Source organism: Typopeltis vanoorti, chromosome 23 (assembly GCF_054136105.1).
Source record: "Typopeltis vanoorti isolate ZY-2024b chromosome 23, IOZ_Tvanoo_1.0, whole genome shotgun sequence".
NCBI classification, from domain to species: Eukaryota; Metazoa; Arthropoda; class Arachnida; order Uropygi; family Thelyphonidae; genus Typopeltis; species Typopeltis vanoorti.
In genome coordinates this window covers 28,947,388-28,970,358 of record NC_143571.1, presented here as the reverse complement: position 1 = coordinate 28,970,358, position 22,971 = coordinate 28,947,388, and the positions used below count along the sequence as shown (strand labels likewise).

At 35.1% G+C, this 22,971-nt stretch overlaps 1 protein-coding gene across 4 annotated transcripts in view; it reads left to right on the top strand.

Annotated features, from left to right (window-relative positions):
• The window catches only part of RhoGAP71E (Rho GTPase activating protein at 71E), a 282,250-nt gene that overhangs the window by 219,283 nt on the left and 39,996 nt on the right, over positions 1-22,971 (top strand). For all 4 annotated transcript variants that reach the window (XM_090412909.1, XM_090412911.1, XM_090412910.1 and 1 more), the window contains one exon: positions 13,421-13,583. In XM_090412909.1, the coding sequence (XP_090269035.1) occupies positions 13,421-13,583 (163 nt within the window). The remainder of the gene's footprint in view (positions 1-13,420; positions 13,584-22,971) is intronic.

Genomic DNA, 22,971 nt, shown 5'->3' with positions numbered 1-22,971 from the left:
TCATACTGCTGCAACAGACTCGCCATCCTAACTCTCTCGCTCTTCTCTTTTGCTACCTCAAGTAATTCCTTCAGATCCTCTCTCATAGCCATTTTGTCTTCTTTCAAATCATTTTTTCCTGCTACCACTATCAATTCTTTCACCCTCTGCTTTTGCACTCCAATAGACTCGCTTACATCCTTAATGTTCGCACCAGGTTGGTACGATTTTGTCAAACTCTCATATTTCACACCTCCTAAAGAATCTCCATACAACACTCGCTCTTTCCTTTTGTTTACACTCACAATCTACTCTTATTTTTCTTATCATACTTTTGCCGTTTATTAGTTGGTACGCTTGGTAAACATTTTTGCCAACGCTCCAGCTGCCGATTCGCCCTATGTATCACTCTGCATTGCGATCTCGCTCATTGCATCTGTCTCGTCATTCGTATTATCAGTTAATCCATTCATTCGTTCTGTATTTTTACCTTCATTCTCACTTTCAATGCCGCTTTCACAGCTATCTGGCACTACCTCGCAAATATCACTATTTTCTACATTCTGACTTATGAGAAGAATACAGCTGAATTTATTGAGCCAGTGTGCAACAACAACCTGAAGCAGTATATGACAGAAGAACTCTAGATCAAATTGCATTAGACCTGATTATAGTATTACAGGGAATTTCTGTAAAAAAAAAAAAAAAAAAACGTGACTGTTCTACCTCTAGTTGGTGACTGTGATCATGCTGTACTGACTTGGGGAGTGGCTAAGCATATGGATATTTATTCCATTTCGAAAAGATTACATGCTAAACTTCAAAGCATAAAATTATAACCAAGTGAGGTAAATAACAGGTTCGATTTAATGGTATCAGTTGCTAGATGGGAAGGATATTGGCATTGCATGGGAAGAATAAATTTCTTAAGAATCCCTTGTATTAGACAGGGGATTCTTATCTCTTGTCTAATACAAGTTATAACTGTTGTATGGTAAGGTAAGTGTGAGTATAAAAGGACTCTGCAAGAGTAAAAGACAAAATAACACTTCATTGCCGATGGTAGGCAGAAGAGATTAATTAATGAGTTTCCATTTTGCTAAAAACTGTCATCCTGGTGTGTGTGTGTGTGTGTGCAGCATACAGCTTAAAGCTATCTCTACACTGGAGGAAGAAACTCAGGTGCATAAGGAGGAGGTAAAACCGCTACAGAAATTTTATATAAATTTGGCAATAAGAATAACCAGTTCATCTGAACATTCTTTTAGCATAGATGCTAAAAGAAAGTTCAGCTGAACAGGCTGTTCCTTTGACCTGGTTACATAACTTAAGTCTCAACACAGGGAAAATGCCAGAGAACTGGAAAGAATGTATGATAATCTCATATGTCTGTCAACCTGTCAGTATCTCCAAAGTGATGAAGATTTTGAGAAAGTTGGTAAGAGATTGCATACAAAAATGTATCCACAGAGAATATATAGATTGCAATGAACAGCACATATTTATTAATGGAAGGTGATGTTTGAGCAACCTTGCTCACATTATATAATAATGTGACTGTTGATTTAGACAACAGGAATGGATACATCATGACACTTGGACTTTGCTAAAGCTTTTAGCATGATTCAGCATGGGAAACTGTTGCCCAAGTTGGAAGAAATGGGATTCGATTATAAATTACTAGTTTGGATAAAAAGATTGTGCTGACTGACATATATCAAGAAGTGGTGGATGTGAGTCTGTAAGATTTAAGGTGAAAATGGCATATCCCAGTGATTACTCCTTGGTTATTCATTCTTTGCATTAATGACATTGAGAAAGATTTAATAGGACAAATACAGTTATTTGCTGCTGATGATGCAAAGATAGCAGAGTAATCAGGAATACAACTGGCATGCTGTACTTGCAGAATGATTTGATTAAGCCTGGAATTGTGTGACATGTGAAAATGGCTGTCAGTTCAATGTTAGTAAATGTAGAGTTATGCACTTCAGTGTAATGAGATATCCAATGGCATATTATATGGGAGGGGGGGGGGGATATGCTAGAAGAAACTGACCAGGCTAGGCATCTAGTTTTAGTGGATAGGAAGTCGAAGTTCAGGTGCCATTTAGCAAAGATGCAAATACAACTTGGATAATTGCAGTGTTGAAATAAATGTTGATAGATAAAAATAAGGAAGTCATTTTGCCTCTTTATAAGACTTGGATATGACCTTATCTGGGCTATTGTACATCTAGTTCCTTGGTGATGCAGATACAATGGAGAAGGCAAATTCCCTGCCAGCAAAAGATTGTCAATCTATACTATATTAATATGGTAAGTGGGTTGTTTATATTATTTTATATAATCCAGAACCCTACACTAGAGACCACACATGGAATGTTTCTAAGCCACTTCATGTCTCTGATAAGCTGAAGGATGGTGTCACACTGTGTGATAAAATTCATCTCCAACCAAAAAATAAGCATTAACAAACTTTCTAAGAACCCACCACCTTGGCTTATTTGCCTCTGAATTATCTCTGTCTGCTTCTTCACACACTCACAACCCCAGTTAACTTAATCTAGGACTTTGTGATAGTACATTTATTAACCTCACTTCCTTATTCACTATCACTCATTAGTTCCCTTGCTGTGCAAGTCCATCAGTAATAATCATTTGTCCAAATTGCATAACATTACACTTCACTACACTGAACTAGCAAACATTATGCTTACTCACATGGCTAATCTGTTCAGATCCTTCTGTAGCACATTGCTTTACCATCTGTAGCTTAGCATTATCAGCAAATTAGCATTCACCATAATTTACATCATTAATATACAAATTATAGATGTCTACCTACTGGTCACCTTCTTTCTCTTAGACTGCTATCCTGTATGTTACTCCATGCTGTCTTGTCACCATGGAGTAGTAGTAGTATGCTTTTGTGTAAGCTGCCTTCATACCCATATCATAAGCTACATATCTGCCCTCATCCCCCCCCCCCTCACAAATTACTTAATTGTCCTTCTTGAATGTCTTTGCAAAGCCCATCACCATCAAGATATAACCATGTTCTTTATCTAACTTAACTGTCACTTTATTATAGAAAGAGAGTTCAGTACTGAGTTCAAGATCTGCTTTACATGCAGCCATACTTTTCCCTGTAGAGTATCATATTCCTATTCCTGAATTTGAGCTTTAAATTTCCATTGCTGTATCCTGTTCATACTCTGATCTGTCTGTAATGTGCTACCACTATCTTAGATCTCATAGTGGTATTATATTACAGAGCCGTCTGTGCTGTTAGCCTAGTGGCTATGTACTTCGTAACTATATGCCTGGGGAAGGAGTGTCCTAGGTTCAATTCCCATCGACAACGTGAGGAGCTTAAGCATCTTCCTCAGCCATAGCCAAGTTAGCTGGTCTTGGGCATGGACAGCAGGGTTTTCCCCCCAGTTTATTGGTGGTTTTTCATCCCGCAAGCAGGCAAACTAGCCCCGTGAACACACACAGATACAGTCAGGAATACTTAAGACAATCCCTCCAGCCATAGGTCTGAATTGTCAGCTATGCCGGTCCCGAGCCTGGATTAAAATAGGGAGGATTGAGGTGGTGCTGTTCCTCCCCGTGAAAGGGGCTCACGGTCGTTGAATCACCATACAAAACGAATGAATTACAGAGCTGATTCATCCCGCCACTACACCTGGAATACCAATCTGAGATCCTCGCTGAGAGGGTGTCAGTTAAGAAAATGTCAACAATTCAAAAACTCGTATTTCTATTCCATCATCTGATAATTTCACTATACCTGAACTTGATGATTCTGAGTGCTTCTCTGTGGAGTGTATCAGTCACACAACCTACAGTCTCATTTAGTACTGCTCTGGAACCAGTAGCAATTAACCTCTCAATAGAATTTCTTATTACAGCATGTTCAATTTATTACCACTAGGTGCTTAGTTAAATGAAATTGATCTTAGCCTTATCTTGTAACTGTCTAAGTGCATACTTCTTATGGGTGACTTTAATGGCAACCACTCTGTGGTTTAGTGCCAACACAAATGGATGAGGTCATATCATTGAATGAATCCTTGACAATAATAATCTCCCTTTTGAATAAGATTCAGTACTTTCTCCCATATGCCCACCTACTCATATTCTGCAATAGACCTCACAATTTGCTTCCCTGCCATTTTTCACTTGTCATCTTTGATTTTGAAGAGAATATAAACAGAAGCAATCATTTTCCTGTTACGTGCTGCTTGAACAGGAACCGTGTTCTCCAACACAGGTACCCATGTGGAAAATGGATCATGCTGACTGGAGTACTTTTACCATCTTGCAAAATTATGCTGACACAGTCAGCCAAACACCTATCAGAAAAGCATGTAACAGATTGTATTGTCTAGACAGCATAACCTCAATTCCAAATGTATTATCTCAATTTCCATTTGCCTTGGTGGAACCCAGAGTGCCAAGCAGCCAAAACTTAATAGCTTTTAAACATGCTTTTGCAAAAGTACTTTGACATTGTATGAAATGTCAGAGTCAAAAACAATCTTGGATACAATTTACATCATCGATTAATCAAATAACTAGTGCAAAAATTGTATGGGATTAAATTGGGAAAATGAAAGGTAGATACAGAAGTTGTTTCAACACATCCATTATGGTCTAAAGTTTGTCTACCTTTGATCATAATGGATGTGTTGTTGCATCTCAAAGTTATTGTAGACACTTTGGAAGAAAATTTTGCCAGAATCCCATCAACAGCTTCATATCCTTCTGAACTTAATATTGAAAGAGCAACAAGAAAAACAGTGGCTAAATTTTTCTTCCAATGATTTTGAGTACAATCAACCATTTGTTAAGCAGGAACTAAAAAGAGCTTTTTTATTGTCTCACCCCCAGTGCAGTAGATCCTGATACCCCATATGTTGAATCTCCTTCTCTTAAATATACAACAGAATACTTAAAGAGGAAGAGTTTCTGGATTCTTGGCATAATTCAGTTATCATTACCATCCCAAAACCAGGAAAGGATCCAAAGCAAACAATTAGCAGCCTGTTGCTCTGACAAGCTGTCTTCGTAAGATATTGGAGAAAATGGTTAATGCTGGCCTTCTCTGGTATATAGAAAGCAATGATCTTCTCTCCAATATGAAGTGTGGCTTTCATAGACACATGGTTCTACCTTGGACCATTTGGTCCATTTAGAAACATGTATAAGAGACCCTTTCCTGAAATGAGAACATCTGATTTCAACTTCTTTGAAATGGGAAAAGTTTGACACAGCCTGGAGATATGGCATATAAAAAAACCTCTATAACCTAGGTCTCAGAGAACATCTTCCTGTATTTATTAAAAGATTTTCTATCTAGCTGTGTCTTCAAGGTATTAGTGGGAAATATGTTATCTTAGCCATATCATCAACAAGAACAGAGCGTTTCTCAGCCTCTGCTTTAAGTGTGACACTTTTTTGCTATATCAAAGTTAACTCAAGTCCCAAACAGGTTCCTCCCACATATAAGCAGTGCTCCATATGTTGATAACGTCACAGTTTACTGGCACTCTTGTAACATGAGGGTAATTGAAAAACAACTTCAGCAAGCAATTGTTTATCACTTCATGGGCTCTTAGTAATAGATTCAAATATTCAGCAGAAAAGTGTATGCATTCCTGCAAAACACACATCCCTCACTTATCAGTGATGGATCCCATCCATCATTAGGGTGTACTGATAACTGCTGGTGGATTTCATGCATCTCCCACTCAAAGTGTTTGTTAAAGCAAATGAGCTGGGTTTATTGCTTAGACAAACAGTTGTCTCCTAACTATGTCCCAAAAATAAGGTCTCTTCCATAACCTGCTATGTTTACTATTGTCTTTTTTTCTGTTGTAAGACTCAGTATCACACATGTCAAACTGCCATATGTCATTTTGCTATGCGTGTTTAGAAATTATGGAAGCTACCGGCATAAATGTTGTGACAACATTACCAGCAACTTCTCACATTGTTAGTTACAGAAGTCACATACTCCATTATCTGTACTTACAATTGTTTAATGTACACTGAGCATCCCACTCTGATTTCTTGTTCATTCTATACTAATGGATCCAAATCTGAGAACTCAGTTGACTGTGCTGCTGTGTTTCCTGATATTACTATCTCCAACCAAATCCACTTCAATGCAGTAATTATACAACAGAATTACATTTAATGCACATGCCATTCAGCTTGCTTGTGTGCATATGTGAGAAAACCACTACCAAAAGTGTGGAGCTTATACAGACTCATTGAGTTCTTTTACAGGCTATCTCTTATGTATAATCCATATCCAGTGCTTTGTGAGGTTTTACAGCTGTTGTACACAATTAAGACCCATAATTTTGATGTTTAGTTGTGCTGCATTCTCAGATACATTGGAAATAAAATTGTAGATGTAGCTGCTAGATCAGCTCATACTTTTTCCATGTACTGTTTAACAGTCCCATATGCAGACTTTAAACAGAGTATAAGATCAAAGCTAATTGGCCAATGGCAGTCATCTTGTCATGAATCACTGATAAACAAATTGCATGAGATTAAGCATTGGTAGTCTAGTTAATGTAGAAACAGAAGATAGGAAGTTGTTCTTGTGAGGCTCTGCATAGGTGACAGTACATTCTTATGTACTGGGAGCTGATAATCCACCTACATGTGAAAAATGCAACATGCATCTCTCCATTTGTCACATTCTGGTGGAGTGACAGCACTGCACACAAGAGAGAAATGGAATTTTTATTTACTGGCCAAGCCATTTATGTTCAGACAGATTGTATCAGACTAGGACAAACTGCATGTTTTTAAATTTTTACAAAGAATTAATTTATGAAAACACATTTGATTACATTTCCTCAAATGTGTTTTCATAAATTAATTCTTTGTAAAAATTTAAAAACATGCAGTTTGTCCTAGTCTGATACAATCTGTCTGAACATAATGCAATATGCAGATACTGCATTGCTTAACTTAATTTTTTGTACATACTTATTATTTACAAATTTATCTTTTTATGAGTATTTATTAATACCTTGTGTAACCTTTGCTGTCCTCACTAGAAACTATAAATCAACTTATCAACCTTTCATCACATGCTGCCTCAGGTAATCATTCTTTAGTAGCTGCATAAATTCCATTTCTTTCTGCCCATGTTGTTCTCCTTTCAGTCTGGCCCCATAGTTGAAATACCCCATAATAATTGCTCCTCTTCCACTCATTGAGCACATGAGATTATCTGTGTATATCATGAGAATGATATACACAGATAAATATGTGTATATCATTCTTTGCATCTGCTTGCCTGTAAAAACAAAGCAATTGACAATATATTTTGCCCTATCAGCCTCTTTCTCTCACATCAGATGGCCTAAAATGCAATGCCTTCGCTGAATGAACTTCTACTCTGTTTTGATCAGTTTGGCTGCTGTCATGAGCAGTATTCCCCCCCCCCCCCAATACTGTTCTCTCTATCCTTCATTCCCATTTCTCTCTCACTAACTGTCATCCATGGCTCACTAATGCCATTAACTTTGTCTAAGAATTAACCAATCTCCCCTCCCTCTCCCAGAAAAAAAAAAAAAAACACTCCTGCTTGTTTGATATTCTCTTGGCATTAGTTTATATAATGTGCAGTAGCCACCTTGGGCACATCTACACTTGTACTTTCTATTGAATCTCCTATTCTGATTTGTTATCTGCTGAACTTAGCTTTTTTTTTTTTTTTTTTTTGTTCATCTCAGGCTCACTCGAGAAGGAACAAAATTGGTGCCTAGACACACATACACACTCACTCACTTGCATTCCCTCTCCTCTGCACACACAACAGTTCTATTTTGTAATTTTGCACCTTTATTTTCACTCTATTCAGCACAACTTTTTTTTTTTTTTTGACACTTACTGACGATTATTAGAAACATATTCACAAGAGTAAAGAATAATATTTATTATTGCAAATATTTAAGCCTGAAATTAATAGGCCATCATCAGTACATCAGCATAATCACAAGGTGAAACAACAGAATGTTATTACTTTTTTAGAGATGAGTCACATGCCATCATAGAGGTGTTTACAAAATGAAAACAATTAAAATAAATGAACTGAAATCCAATAAAATAACAAAATTATATACAGTTTGAATGACATGTAAAGATAACGATGTAATTTTGCCTCTCTACAAGGTCTTGATAAGACCTCACGTGGACTACTGTGTGCAGATCTGCTCTCCTAGTTTCCATTGTGATTCTGATACAGTAGAGAGAGTGCAAAAGAGAGTGTTAAAAATGATATTAGGATAGTGGAATACTGATTATGAAGACAGATTGAGAATTTGTAGACTGCAGACATTAGCAAACAAGAGAAAGAGGGGATGATTGAGATTAAAAGGGTGGAGGAAGGGACTGTTGCTTACCATTTCAGTAAAAGACTCTCCCAAATTTTGGCAATGGATGAACACTCATGCATATTTAAGTTTCATAACATAGAAGCACTTTAACACACTCTCTCTCTCTTTTAATGGCCACCCAAACTTAAACTGGTACTGATATAAAAGAAGAGTATTGGGCCAGAGGATATTATAGTCCAACCAGTCTTCAATCATTCTGTGTTGTGCCAGTCCATATTTTTGAGGTTTGTTGTGGTTGATATAAGGCTGGTGCTCCTTTAGTTTTTTTTTATTTTAAATGCCATGTTATTCACATATTATTATTATCAAAGGAGGTCTTCGGGGAGTCAGGGACTCATTGAAGGAGGGCACATACTACACACACCAATTATCATACTTATTCTTGAATTCATTCGCATGGGATGTGGTATGCTTGCACATACCACATCCATTGACAATCCATTCCAATCTCACACCACCCTATGAGAGAAAAATCTAGCCCTCATCCCTTTAACAGAATTCATTCTCAGCTTCCAAGGATGCCCTCTTGTCTTCTCTCCACCCTGCATAAAATTGAGAATTCCATCAAATGAAATCCTGTATGGACCTTTTTAGAAGTGTGTAATCTCAATCATCCCCTCTTTCTCTTGTTTGCTAATGTCTGCAGTCTACAAATTCTCAATCTGTTTTCATAATCAGTATTCCACTATCCTAATATCATTTTTAACACTCTCTCTACTGTATCAGAATCACAATGGAAACTAGGAGACCAGATCTGCACACAGTAGTCCACGTGAGGTCTTATCAAGACCTTGTAGAGAGGCAAAATTACATCGTTATCTTTACATGTGAAACATCATTATCTTTACTCATTTCAGCATTGCAATTATCTTTTGAGTGTATTTGCAATCTTTCCTATAGTCCATGAACTTCAACTTGATATCTACTAACACTCCAAAATCCCTAGCCTGATCAATTTCTTTTATCTAAATCATGCCAAAGTCCATGACTTTACATTTACTGACATACATTTTCTGCCCACAATTCTAGCCTATTCAAATCATTCTGCATATCGGCAGCATTCCTGATTATCCGACCTATCTTTGCATCATCAGCAAATATCTGTATGTTGCCTGTCAAATCCTTCCCAATACCATTAATGTACAGAATGAATAACAGTGGACCAAGGACTGATCCTTGTGGTACACCACTAGGTACCTTAAATCTTGCAGCCTCACATACCCTGTATACCACTTTTTGATATCTTTCAGTTAGCCATCCTCTTATCCATGTAATATTTTATAATCCAAACCCATATTCTCCAATTTATGCAACAGTCTTCCATGCTTTATTCTGTCAAAAGCCTTAGCAAAATCCAAAAAAGTATCATGGTGTATTTGTTCCCCTTGTCTAGTTCAGTGGTTGGATACATCGATCTTTGCACCATCTTTATGTAATGGGATTACCATACATTCTTTCTATTCTTGCAGAATCTTCCCTGTTCTGAGACTCAAATTATATAGCCTGGTGAAAGGAATAGGCAATTCTGCTGAACACTCTTCTACTTAGTTTGTGCAACAGCTTTAATATCTTCTCTTTTACTTAACCTCTGGTGTATGCAACATCTTTAGCAGAATGGGCACTCGTTAGTTGAACAGCCTCTTCTGCGACCCTCACACCACCTGCATTCAGAAGGTCATTTCAGTAACTCTTATGATCTCCCTCATACCATACTTTCTCTTTTCAAATCATCTGTACCTGCTAGTAAAGTCTGTTCTTTACTTTACCTTTCTAAATCCTAATAGCCTTGCAACATACAATTAGTCTTGCTTATTTATGCAAAATAAGCTAGAGTTTTCAGGTGAGAAAGAAGGAACATGCATGTTGGAGTTTAAATCTAATTATCTATTTCTTGGATGATAAATCTACCAAGTTCCTTAAATATAAACTCGCATCTCGCTTAACAGAAATAATGGGTTTATTCTAATGATATATGGGAATCACTAACTAGGTTTCTTGACATATGAGACTTTTCCAGTAATTACTATGAACTCTGTAGAAACAGCTGCGATTGTACCATGGGGGGGGGGGGGGGGCTGAAAAGTTCTGATAAACACCTAGAACAAAAATGATATTAAAGCAGCTGATATAATCACAGGAAAGAACATTTCTTAAAACCTTAAATCCTTTAACCCCCCATGTTTCATCAACTGTAATAATTTGTTCCTTTTCTTTTAGGATATATAAGAAGACATGTCAATTCCTTCATGGTGATTATCATAACGTTTTAATAGACCCTCATATGTACAGATTAACACAATAGTGGTCCTAGCACTTGTGACACACCCACTGTTCTCCTGCTTTCACTTGGATTCTGCTCCTCCATATACTACTTTTTGATATCTGTCCAGCAGCCACCCTCTTATCCATATAACCAATGTCATATCATCACATCTGTCTAGAAGAACACAAGAAATACATTCAGATGCCTTACATAGAATATAATGGGAAAAAACTACTGAGCATCACTGCAAGAAATATAAACTTGAAAGACTTTTCTAAAGATTAGCATCAGGTTTGGAAACTTTAACTCTTCCCACCCAACAGTCAAGGTTAGCCAACAGCAATGTAGAAGGTGCCCCTCATAGGAATTTGGTCAATTTTTTTTTTAGTTTGTTTAGTGTTTTTGTGTGTACTTTTACAAGTTTGAGATTGTATCCTTGATAATGTCTCTGTGACAAAGACAAAATATAGGATCCAATAAACTTGTATTTTGTTATTCCTCTGTTCTGTATTCATTCCATTAAACCTAATAATTATTTTTTTATATAGTTCCATCTACATGTAGCACATCAGTATGATGGAGGTATACTTAGGGTTATATAATAGGGATACCTGCTCTAGACTCTAGAGCAGGATGATAAATCTACCAAGTTAAGACATTCATATCTCAGTGGGATTCAAATCCATAGCCTGTAGATTGAAAAGCAAAGACACCAGTAATCATCTAGGCCAACAGACTAAATAACTGGGCATCACAAAAACTGGAGGGAAAGTAATCATGACTTATTCAGATATCCACTAGATGAAAAAAATATTTCTTCAGGTATCAAAATCTACAGTATATTTTGTTTATATATACATTAGATATATTAGATAGTTTTCATTTTTTTTTTAATAATTAGTACTTCAATTTTATATGAGGATATTGAATTTATTAGCGCAAGTTATATGAAAAAATAATGAACTAGGTTGTCTTGTGGACTATTTGGTAGCAAACTTACTTTACTTTATTGCAAATGAACTCAATCAATCACATCTAATTGTCTATTTCCTGTATACTTTTACATAAACTTCTTTCTTTGCATAAGTTAACCACGCTACCGGGCAAGAAGTCTTTAGACGTCAAGTTTATCATGGATGTGAAGTGCATATTTAAATTTTAATACCATTGATATTACATTGAAATATATGATTGATACGAAGCTTATGGGGATGCATATTTGATTCATAATGGCCTGTAAGGTGGTTAAAACTTGCATTTGCTACTTTTGGAAGGGAATCAATATCGGATTACTGTTGAGAATATATTATATTTGAAATATTTAACAAAATATAAAGTTTCTGCATGAAAAATGAACTCATAATTTAAAGATCTGGTTTAGTTCATAAAATGTAAAACTAAATTCTGTTTCATACTTATAGGCTATGATATTTTAATTTCATCTTTGATATCTTCTATTTTTTCATATGAGTATTATTTCTGGGTCTCCAGAGAGTGAAAAGACTCATCGCAGGAGGCCAAAACTCTTAGACCACAAGAGACAGTATCCTACCAAACCTTTAGAAAGTGTTAGAGCATTCACCATGCTAAAAAAAAACCTCCTTTTCATTTCCATATTCATGCAAAATTTTGTTAAAAATGTGAGGAAAGTGATTGTTTCCAGATTTAAGAAAAACACAGTAATTTGTACTTTTCAGTATTTGACCTTTTATTTTATTATTATTACTTTATCATAATGAATTGCATTTATTTTAAAAAATTAATACTGGTAATAAAACTATAAAAATAAATAAATAAATAATATATAAAAAAAGATGGAGCAAAGAAGGTTTATTGTAGTTGATGTTAAAACTGCATGCCAAGAACTGCATGGTCTAGTAGTTGCCTGATAATCTGTGCTTTGTCAGTTTTTTATATAGGATTTTTTTCCCACTTTTTAAGTATGATGAAAACTTATCATTAATATTGAATTTCTGTGTAGATATAAATTGTGTGTTTTAAAAGTATATCATAATTTTATTCAAATATAAATATGCAGTGATTAAAAAATGTTTATTCTTGAAAATAACTCAGTTAAGCTGGGTTATGATAGAAATAATTGACAGCTGTTTATATTCTCTATGATATATATTTTCCCCTTTTTAACTTTGAAAGGCTTGCTTAATCGTTGGTGTTATTTTATTTATTTTTTTAACTTTAAGCAGCACTTAGTTTTGATGTGGATTACATTGTTTAATATTTCTGATTTACTAAATTTAATTTTTATGCAAAGTTATTTCATAATTAATGTATATGGTAATCTTATTTCTGAAAAACAATAAATTATATATATATATAGCAGTTTTTCTAGATATATTATTAATATTACATCCTTGAAAATTCTGATTTTTAGCAGTATATGTTAATTGTTACTCATAATGGTAATTGTATAAATGATGACAACAAAGATGATATAGCTAATATTTTCTATATTTCAGCAGTCAAATTCATATAATCAGGGAACAGTTACTTGTTTGTTGTTCCTAATAATGCTATTTTGGCTAAAGATGGGAAATAATTAAATTTTAGTTGTATCATTTACATTATTGTCTGATTCCTAAAATTGCTATTATCCTTGGCAACTATTGAAAGTAAATGTCATTTAATAAGTGAAATTCATAATAATAGTTTAACTATTATACCTAAGAAACAGTCTTAATAAATAAAAGCCTATTATAAGAAATTAAGAAATCAGTTTTTTATTCAGGTGGCAACTCAAATTATGAAGTTTCTTGTTGATAACTTTGGGATTAGCAACTTATTTGGCCGAGAAAATTATGAATATTATGCAAGGATTACTGGGCGGATTTTGAAAGTAGAGGAAGACTGGATATTTGCTTTCCACTATCCTCCTGATACATTAGTTTCACGTATGTATTAAAGTATTGCTTTAGTTCTGAGGTAGCATAATTTTTAGGCATTTTGCAATGAGCTTAATTTTAATTAAGATTATTTGATTAAGTAATATGAAAGGTTATTTTGATTTAAACTATTGTACAAAAATTTTTAATTATTACAATGCATTTCATGACAGTTCAAGGTTTTATAATAGTTGTACTATCTTTTAAAAAATAACTGTATTGTTTGCTAGAAAAGTTGTTTTTTATGCAGAATAAAACTGGGCAACCTTGCATTTTATTCTAGAGGAAAAAAAAATATGCATTCGCTTTCTTAAATGCAGAGTGAGACTTCTTGTGGACATTTTCAACTTGTATAAAAAAAGTGTGTGTGTGTAATATTTATGTTAAGAAGCCTCCATAGTTCAGTTGGTTTCAATGATTATAAATCCCATCTAGAATGCAAAGAACTTTCATCAGGGCTTTTCACCTGAAGGTGTATTTGGTCTTATACAAAGATAGCAGGATTTTTGCTCCCCGAAAGTCAAATTTTCATTCTTCAAGCAGGCAAACCAGCCAGAATATGCAACTGACAGTCATAATACACTATGCAAATAGGATTAACCACCCTATCAGCGTTAATTACATTTCAAAGAAGTCAACTTACTAAGGGCCATTGAACCTAACATGCAAATGAAAATGGATATATATTAATTGGATCAGTTGTCTGCTGCTAGTAGCCATTGGATTACATGTAATAAAAATGAATTATTGCTGTTTAGGTCAAAGAATAAATTTGGAGTTGGGAAAGATTTCAAGTGAGATGCATGAAATAAGTTAAAATTTTGTGGTATTATTAAAAAGTTTAAAAAGTCAGAAAGGCTTGAATGCTGAAGTACAACAGCCTGTAAATGAAAATGCTCAGTGAAAAAAAAAAATCTTTGAAGATGATGCCAAAATTTTGAGCATTGAGCAGAAATTGCAAGGGAACTGCATCTCTCCCAATATCTTTACCAGTGCTAACACCAAAGTAAAAGATACTCTCACTGTGCAATGGGTGACAACTCTTTTCAGTTGACTGCCTTTCTTAACCTTGATTAAATGCGGAACTGAATGTCCTCTGTGTTGTCACTGCCTGGCTGGATTTCATCATGTCAAATTATTCACTCATTTCTCCATAATATAGCTTTGTGTGAGTTATTTTCATAACAGTAGGGTCATCATATTGCAGTGCCTTACTTCATATTCTTTGTCTTGTCTGTTTAGTTTAAAATTAGAGTTCATTCCACTAACCCAAACCAGCAAAAAAAAACTTCATTGTTCATCTTTTCCACCTCTGTCATACTTATGGTTGTGCATTTTTTGTTTCTCAAGAGAGGAATTCCTTGGGATTACCACCCTGTGGTGATGAAGTTTGCAGGTTCCAGTGATCCTGTGAGCAATGCTGGCATGAGCTTAAACTAATGCACCATTGGGTGGGCCACTAGCTGGAGAAGTTGAGGAGTAGGGATCACATGAAAATTAGTCACTGGTTCTATGGACTGAGAGTTGTGTAGCAAGCTTAGTGACTTGCTTGTGTAAAACAAACAAGTTACTCTGAAAGTTATGGAAGATATCTTAAAACAGCTATACTGAAGTGAAGAATCTTGTTGGCAGTTATTTAGGATTTGGAGGCTATGTTAACAATTATTTAGAGGTTTACCTGTCACCAGATATCATTTCAGACAAAAATTACATTGATTTTATGCTTTAAACAATGTTTTAAAAATTATGCAAATTGATGAATATTTTTTTTAAGGCACTTCCTTAATCATTTGCTTTAAAACTCAGTTAACATTCACATGTCAACCATTTCCATTCTGGCATGCTTCACTTTCTCCCTACTTTGTATGCAAAAAAAATAAATAAATAAAAAAATCTGGAAGTTGTACAACATCCCTGCACAACTTCCAGTAATGACTCATTGTCCTCCATTATCTATTGAAGGATCTCCTCTGTTGGCTGAATTCCTCTTTTATTTATGATAGAAAAGAGTATTTAGCTATCACTATAAGGTATTGTAGACAACATTGCTGTAGACGAGATAGTAAGGTATGGTTAAACAGGTGCAAACTTGACAGCAAAATCTTGATTACACTATGTTGCAATAATGAATTTTAATGAAGCTGATTTTTTTCGACTACTCATCTTTCAGCATTCATAATGACAGTGCCTATTATTGAGTTATAGAACAACAACTGTAGGTTATGATTTCTCTTACTGCTTATAGCAGTACGTGCTGCATTTAGGTTTAGTGTTATTTGTTATAAGTTTCATGAAAGTGCTGTCAAAAGCCATATCCATAGCTGGCAAGAGATAGTAGTGCTCTAAACCAAGGTTGGTAATGTAAAACCAAATTAAATAACAAACACAGAGTTTTTTTTTTGTTTGTTTTTTTAATCAATCTGACACCTTTTAAAAAGTAAACAAGTAGAACCCCTTTAGTTATAAATAAATTCTGGAAATCTGTAGGAAATCAGTCTCTTTCAGTATCAGCTCATCACTAATTTTGAAGAATGACCTTAAGTTTTCAAAGTCAATGTTTTGCTGTTTTCTACTATTAAAATAGAACACAATTTTTCATTGTCCTCCATAAAATAAGTGAGAAAATTAAATCAACCAGAAATCAAAGGGAGTTTTTTCAACAAAAAAAAAAGTTCACATTTCGAAATTCAGTAACTTCATGATCTTTTAATCTTGGAAGATAAGTATGCAATTTATAGAATGTTTTAATTACCAAATTAAGAACCCATGCATATGGGACTTCCTTATTGTTCCAAGCAATCTTTTTTTTTCTTAAGGCATTTTCTCAGAAGTTAACACTTGCTGTTCTGCCATATATGGGAGTTGAAGGGGGGGGTGGGGTGGAAACAGTATTATTGTGGCCACAAAGAACATCAGAGTAGTTTTGAGAAATATGCTGGATATTTCTCCAAAATATTGTTTCATTCATGGGTCTATAAATTTCTCTTCTGTACACTTCAGCTAGAAAACTGCTCCAGTTAAGGTTTGTTTATCAAAATCAACATACATCATACTATAGATTAATTTTAAAATATTTCAGAAATTTTTGGCAAACTCCTTAATCAGGTGTTTGAATACCTCATAGCCTTTCCAATACACTGTTGCATTTTTTCTCTCCTTATATGCAAAATAAGTTTTCTTTATATGAACATGTGCAAAAAAAAAACCATGGACAAACACTACACATCCTGTAGTATATGAAGTTCCTTGTGCCTGAAACTTAACCTATATTGGACAGACTAGTATACCTGTAACATCAAAAAACATTCAGAGCATAGTGTGCCAGTTCTGCTACATAAAAACATGATAAGTTTTTATGAAAAGCAACACATCATTATCTTTAATGGATTAAATCCAAGATTTGGGTTAAGAACTTGATCAATCTACTAAAAATGTACTGCTCTTCATAAGCACAAGTGAGAATAATTTATTTTGAATTGAATAGACATCGGATAGTGACTTTTTTGGCACTTGGATCACTCATTACAGTGCTCCACAGCATAAACAACAGAAGAATACAATAAATAATTTAAGTTACTAGTATTTCCATAGATTTTTAACCATCTTCAGAGCACAGTGACAATGCTGTAGCACTAAACTAAGTTGAAGCAGAAACAGTTCAAATTCTAACTGAAAAAGAACTCCCCTCCTATTAAGGCATCCTTTAATGGCCAGATAAAAATGAAATTAATTCAGAGAAGTTCAGCCAAATGTGGTATTAGAATGGATGTTTCCCCTGATCTTAGACAAATTAATGCATCCATACTTATTGGGGTGCTTAAAGGTCAAAGCTGTATAACTGAGAGGAGACCTCCACACAGCCTTTAAAGGAATGCGGAGGACCGACCAGGGCTTCTGACCTAATGTCCAATCCTCACCTTCTTATGGTGCACCCTGATGGGTATCTACCTAGATACTGAACGAATGAGGATGGGCTGGCAATTTGGGATTTAGCCGACCAAATTGTATTCTTTTTGGCTTAAACCAATATACAAAATGATGGTACAACATGACAAAATTTCATGCCGGCTGGAGCATCGCCCGGTTAAACAAGGCCCCCCTCCCGTTATTTTCACCGGGGAACCAGGGTGATCAGAGAAAAGTCAGCTACTGGAACAAATCGGAAAGCACACCCCAACTCAATATCACCAGAGTTAAAGATCAGTACTATCAACATAAGAAGCCTGAATGGCAAAGAAATGGAGCTAGCTGAGGAATTAGATAAGTATGAGATCGACATAATAGGGGTGACTGAAACAAAAAAGACAAAAACTGGTGAGATCTTTCTGAGCAATAAATACAAAATGTTATATTCAGGCAATGAGATTCAAGGAAAAGGAGTAGCCATAGTATTCAACACAAAATATGAGGCTAATCTTCTTGAATGGCAGGCAATCTCAAGTAGAGTGATGTGGGCAAATATCAGAATGGGGAATTGGGCAATGAATTTTTTTATGCTTTAGAGAAAGCAACTGACACAATGAAAAAGGAAAAGTTGGTCCTTGTTCAGGATCTAAATAGCAGAGTAGGAAATGATTGCCAGACATACAAAAATATTTTGGGAAAATTTGGAGAGAAAAGAGCAAAGCTAATAATAATGGCAAATACCTGTTGGATCTCTGCTCAGGACATGGACTGGTTATTACTAACACCATGCTCCAACATAAAAATGTGCACAAATTCACATGGAGAGAAGAGGCAAGGAATAAGAAAAGTCTCATTGACTATATTATTGTTGATAGCGATGTTTTCTCCCTGGTGCAGGACACCAGAGTGTACAGAGGATTTGAAATTGGAAGTGATCACTATTTAGTCTTGATCAGGATAAAATTGAATTTCATATTGAAAAGAATAACATGTAAGAAAGTTTTAAAGCGAATAAAAGTTGAGCAGCTCTCAGATGTGAACTGTAGGCAACAATACACAAAGATTATTGAAGAAAACATTAAAGAGTTTGAGAACAGAAACCAAAGTTTGGAGATTCATTGGCAAGCTTTGAAGAAAACCCTGATTAATTCAGCCAGAGAGGCATGTGGTGAGGTTGTGTGCAAGGATAGAAAAATCAGAACTCTGTGGTGGACACAGGAAGTTAAAGAGGCAGTGAAGGAAAAGAAGAAAGCATATCAAAAGTTCCTGTCAAATAAGTCAGCTTGTGCTCTTAGAGAATACAGAGACAAATGCATGAATGCTAAACACTGTGTAAAATTAGCTAAACAAAAGTCATGGGAGGACTTTGGCAAAAATAGAAAATAAATATCAAGAAGGTGGCAAAATATTCTGGAAGTAGTTGAAGAAGCTCAGAAATGAAGGAAAGAGTGCTGTAAAAGGAATTAGAGATGATAAAGATGACATGAAAATGGGAAAAAAAGATTTCCTTGAAGTGTAGAGTAATTACTTTGAAAAATTGCTAAATGAAACAAGCAGTGATAGCACAGTGGTAAAAAAACACTCAACAGGCATACAGTCAGGAATACATATCCATACTTGAAGTAGAAAAAGCCATCAAAGGCTTGAAATGTGGAAAGGCAGCTGGAGTAGATGATATTCGGCCAGAAATACTGAAGTATGGTGGTATAGCACTGCATAGTTCAGAAGGCCTGGACAGAGGGACGAATTCCTGATGATTGGAGTAGAGCTCTAATAGTACCCATATATAAAAAGGGAAATAAAACTGAATGTGAGAATTACAGAGGTATTTCCCTACTGAGTGTTCCTGGCAAGATTTATGCCAGTATACTTGAGAAACGGTTGAGAAGAATTGTGGAAGAAAAGCTGGGTGAAGAACAAGCTGATTCAGGCCAAATAGAGGCTGTCAGGTTCAGGTCTTCACTTTACGACAAATAGTCGAGAAAGCATGGGAATATAACAAAGATCTGTATTTAAGTTTTTTTCGATCTGGAAAAGGCACATGACAAGGTGCCAAGAGAGAAACTATTCAATACGCTGTGGTTATATGTGTGTCAATGGGGCATTACATCAAGCAATACTTAGTCTTTATTTGAGTTGCAAGTCTGCAGTTAGAATTGAAGTACAGGAAGATGGTTTAAAATTAAATCTGGCGTGAGACAAGAATGTACATTATCCCCTCTGTTATTCATTATCTATATGGATCACATTATGAAGGAAAGTGGTATTGAACATGATATCAGAATGGGAGATGTTATACTTCTAAATAAATCCACTACAAGTTTGCAAGATTTCCTGATTAAATTAAATAACTGTTTTAATAGATATGGCATGAAGGCCAGCAATAAAAAGACAAAGACAATGAAAATAGGGAGAATCGTTGAAAATGTCAACTGTGTTGTGAACAGAGAACCTGTGGAACAAGTAAAACATTTCAGCTCTTAGACATGATTTTTAGGGAAGATGGTAAATTAAATATGGAAATAGTAACAACAGAATCAACAAAGCTAGTATTGTAGGAAGTCAATTGAATAAATTCATATGGAATAAGAGAGAAATTAGTCAGAACACTAAATTAGCTGTATACAAGACAGTGCTCAAACCAATTTTAACTTATGGGTCTGAGAGCTGGGTCAGAAGTAAAACACTTGACCAAAGACTAGAGACTGTAGATATGAGAGTCCTGAGAAAGATTAGAGACGTGAACAGATGTCATCAATGGCAATATCATATTAAAAATGAGGATATTAGGAAAGAACTAGACATTGTCAGCATCCAGGAATGCATTAGCAGAGCTAATCCCAGGTAGTATGGTCACTTAAACAGAATGGGTGAGGAAAGATTAGCAAAACAGGTGTTCTCTGCCAGGTTGGCAGGAAAACGACCCAGAGGATGACCAAGATATAGGTGGATTGATATGGTACAAAGTGCCTTAGACGGTAGAAATATGAGATAACGTTGGAGTCTTGACAAGTAACAGACTGATTTGGAGGAAAATTGTAGATAGAAAGTTAGTAATGATGTAAATTTTTCATGTAGTACTATCATATCCTGTACGCCCCTTGAGGGTACATGTCACGAATTTGATGATGATGACTTATTGATGTTAGGAGTGTTTAATGACTGGTGCTAATTCTATCCTTCATATCTAAGGCAATTTCTATGCAGCACAGGTGTCTTCTTTCATTTAATCCTGTTGAAATCAGTATCCAACACATGGTGCTAGCACACTATGTGCTGGATGTTTTTTTAATGTTTATGGTGACTGTTACAGGTATACTGGTCTGTTCAATGTAGGTTAAGTTGCAGGCAGAAGAAGCTTCATATAGTATAGGATGTGCAAGAAAATAAAGCTTATACTTTAGAAAACGGATGACAGTTGCCGTTTTAATATGTGATATTTGAAGGATACTTCTGACATAAAAATTGAATAATATAAGCACATAAACACAAGAAAGATATTTAATTAGCCAAATATTTCGGTCTGAAAATTGCAGACCATCTTCAGTGACACTACAAGAACAGTTTTAAAAAATATACAAGGTGGAATGCTAACAATAGATCATTTAAAAATAGAACAAGCTGCGTGATGTTATATCACTAAGTATTAAAGGGAATATTATTAAGCAGAGACATGATTGAAATAAAGATATTAATTAATAATTTGTTTAAGTTAAGGGATATTATATCCCATATCGTTTCTTAGCCGAATAAGAAACTCAAAGAGTTTCATGCCGAATATAGTAGAACCTATATAAAGTTCGGCGATTCCAAGCGTAAGCAAATACCTGGATTGCAGCAACTGACCTTGCAAGGTAGTGCAAGCTGAGGCAACTGATGTCTAAGGTGGAGCAAGCTCCGATCACTATTCTTGATATTTACCCATAATGTGAACTTAGCTCCTAGGAGCTGTATTTTTGTTTAACATTATGAGAGAAGGTCACTAACCAGACCGGTTTCAACCTTTATTGAGGTCTCATCAGTGAGTAGGTGTTAACTTAAACAAGTCATATGTTGCCGAATTGAAGCCTTTGGCTCTTCATATATCTAATTAATTAATAATATTAAATAACATAAAATTAATATGAATTAATGAGTTATCCTAATTAGTTGTTCCCAGATTTTTGATATAGATATACAGTCATGCCGATTCAGGTTAGGATGATGGAGTAATGCCGCTATGCTTTCTTTGAATAAACGTTCAAATTTATAGCGGGATCTATATAAGAGGCGAGTTTTTGAACAAAGGATGTTATGGTTAATTTCAATCCCATCCTGGGCCAATCCAGATTTTTCAGGTTTGTTGTGATAAATGGAGGCTTGATGTTCTTGGATTCTTTTATCAAGAGAACGTCCAGTTTGTCCAAATAGGAGAGATCACAGTTGCAGGGAATTTGATAAACTCCAGGAAAAGACATAGCTGAATCAATATAATCTACTGTTGCATGAAGAGGAAAGTCAATCTTATGTATTTTAGGAAGACCATAAAATAAAACTATAAAACTATTCGATTTCATAATACATTCTGGATATTTCTTATGTCGTTTGTCTTTAGGAGAAGGAAAATGGGAAGACAATTTGTTAATAGGTGAATACGTAGCTGTTAACTCGTATTCACTGATCGCCTTGAACCAAATGTCTGTGACTAAGGGTGAAAATCGGCTACTCCCAGTTCCAAAAGTGGGCTAAACTGCCTTGCCTCCTCACTTTCTGAAATGAAAAGCAATAGCAGAATTTCTTAAGGCCTAGAAGGGTACCCTGATAGAATGTTCATTCCTTTTTCATCTAGACTTTGTTTCTTCAGCAAGCTGTAAAATGTGCTCTGAAGATGCTGGTTAGAAATTCAGCAAAATATTAGTAATTCAAATTATTTATTATTGTGTTCTCTGTTGTTTACACTGAAAAACTGCTATGAACCAAGACCTTTCATACATTTATGATTGAATCAAACCTAAAAAAATGAACTTTTTCATGAAAGAACTGCAGACTAGTATTGCTTCTTACCAATGTTTGAAAAAAAAAAATAGGATTTTTGAATGGAGTTCTTCTTTGATATTCTCTCAATGAGGGATCCACAGATTGTTTGGAAAAGCTTTTGAAAATAAATAGGATATCTGGATTCAAGCAGAAAATTGTGGTTGTCAGGTGGGGGGACTGTCAGATAGTAACAGAAAATGGATCGCTGATAAAACTTGAATGCTTTTCTGTGAATTTTTTGTTTAAAAAGTGTACATTAATTTCTTAACAGTGCAGTGATGTGAAAAATCTTGTTATTGGGAAATGGATGCTCTATCAAAAAAGGAACTGGTGGCATAGTTGTTGCCATCTCTTCCCAGAATAAGTTTCATTCAAATATCTTTGAAATATGATGTATCATATCATTGTGTAGGCTTCTGTGGAGATAAGACATTCTAGGAATATGTTATTCAGTATTAATCCACAAAGAGGATAT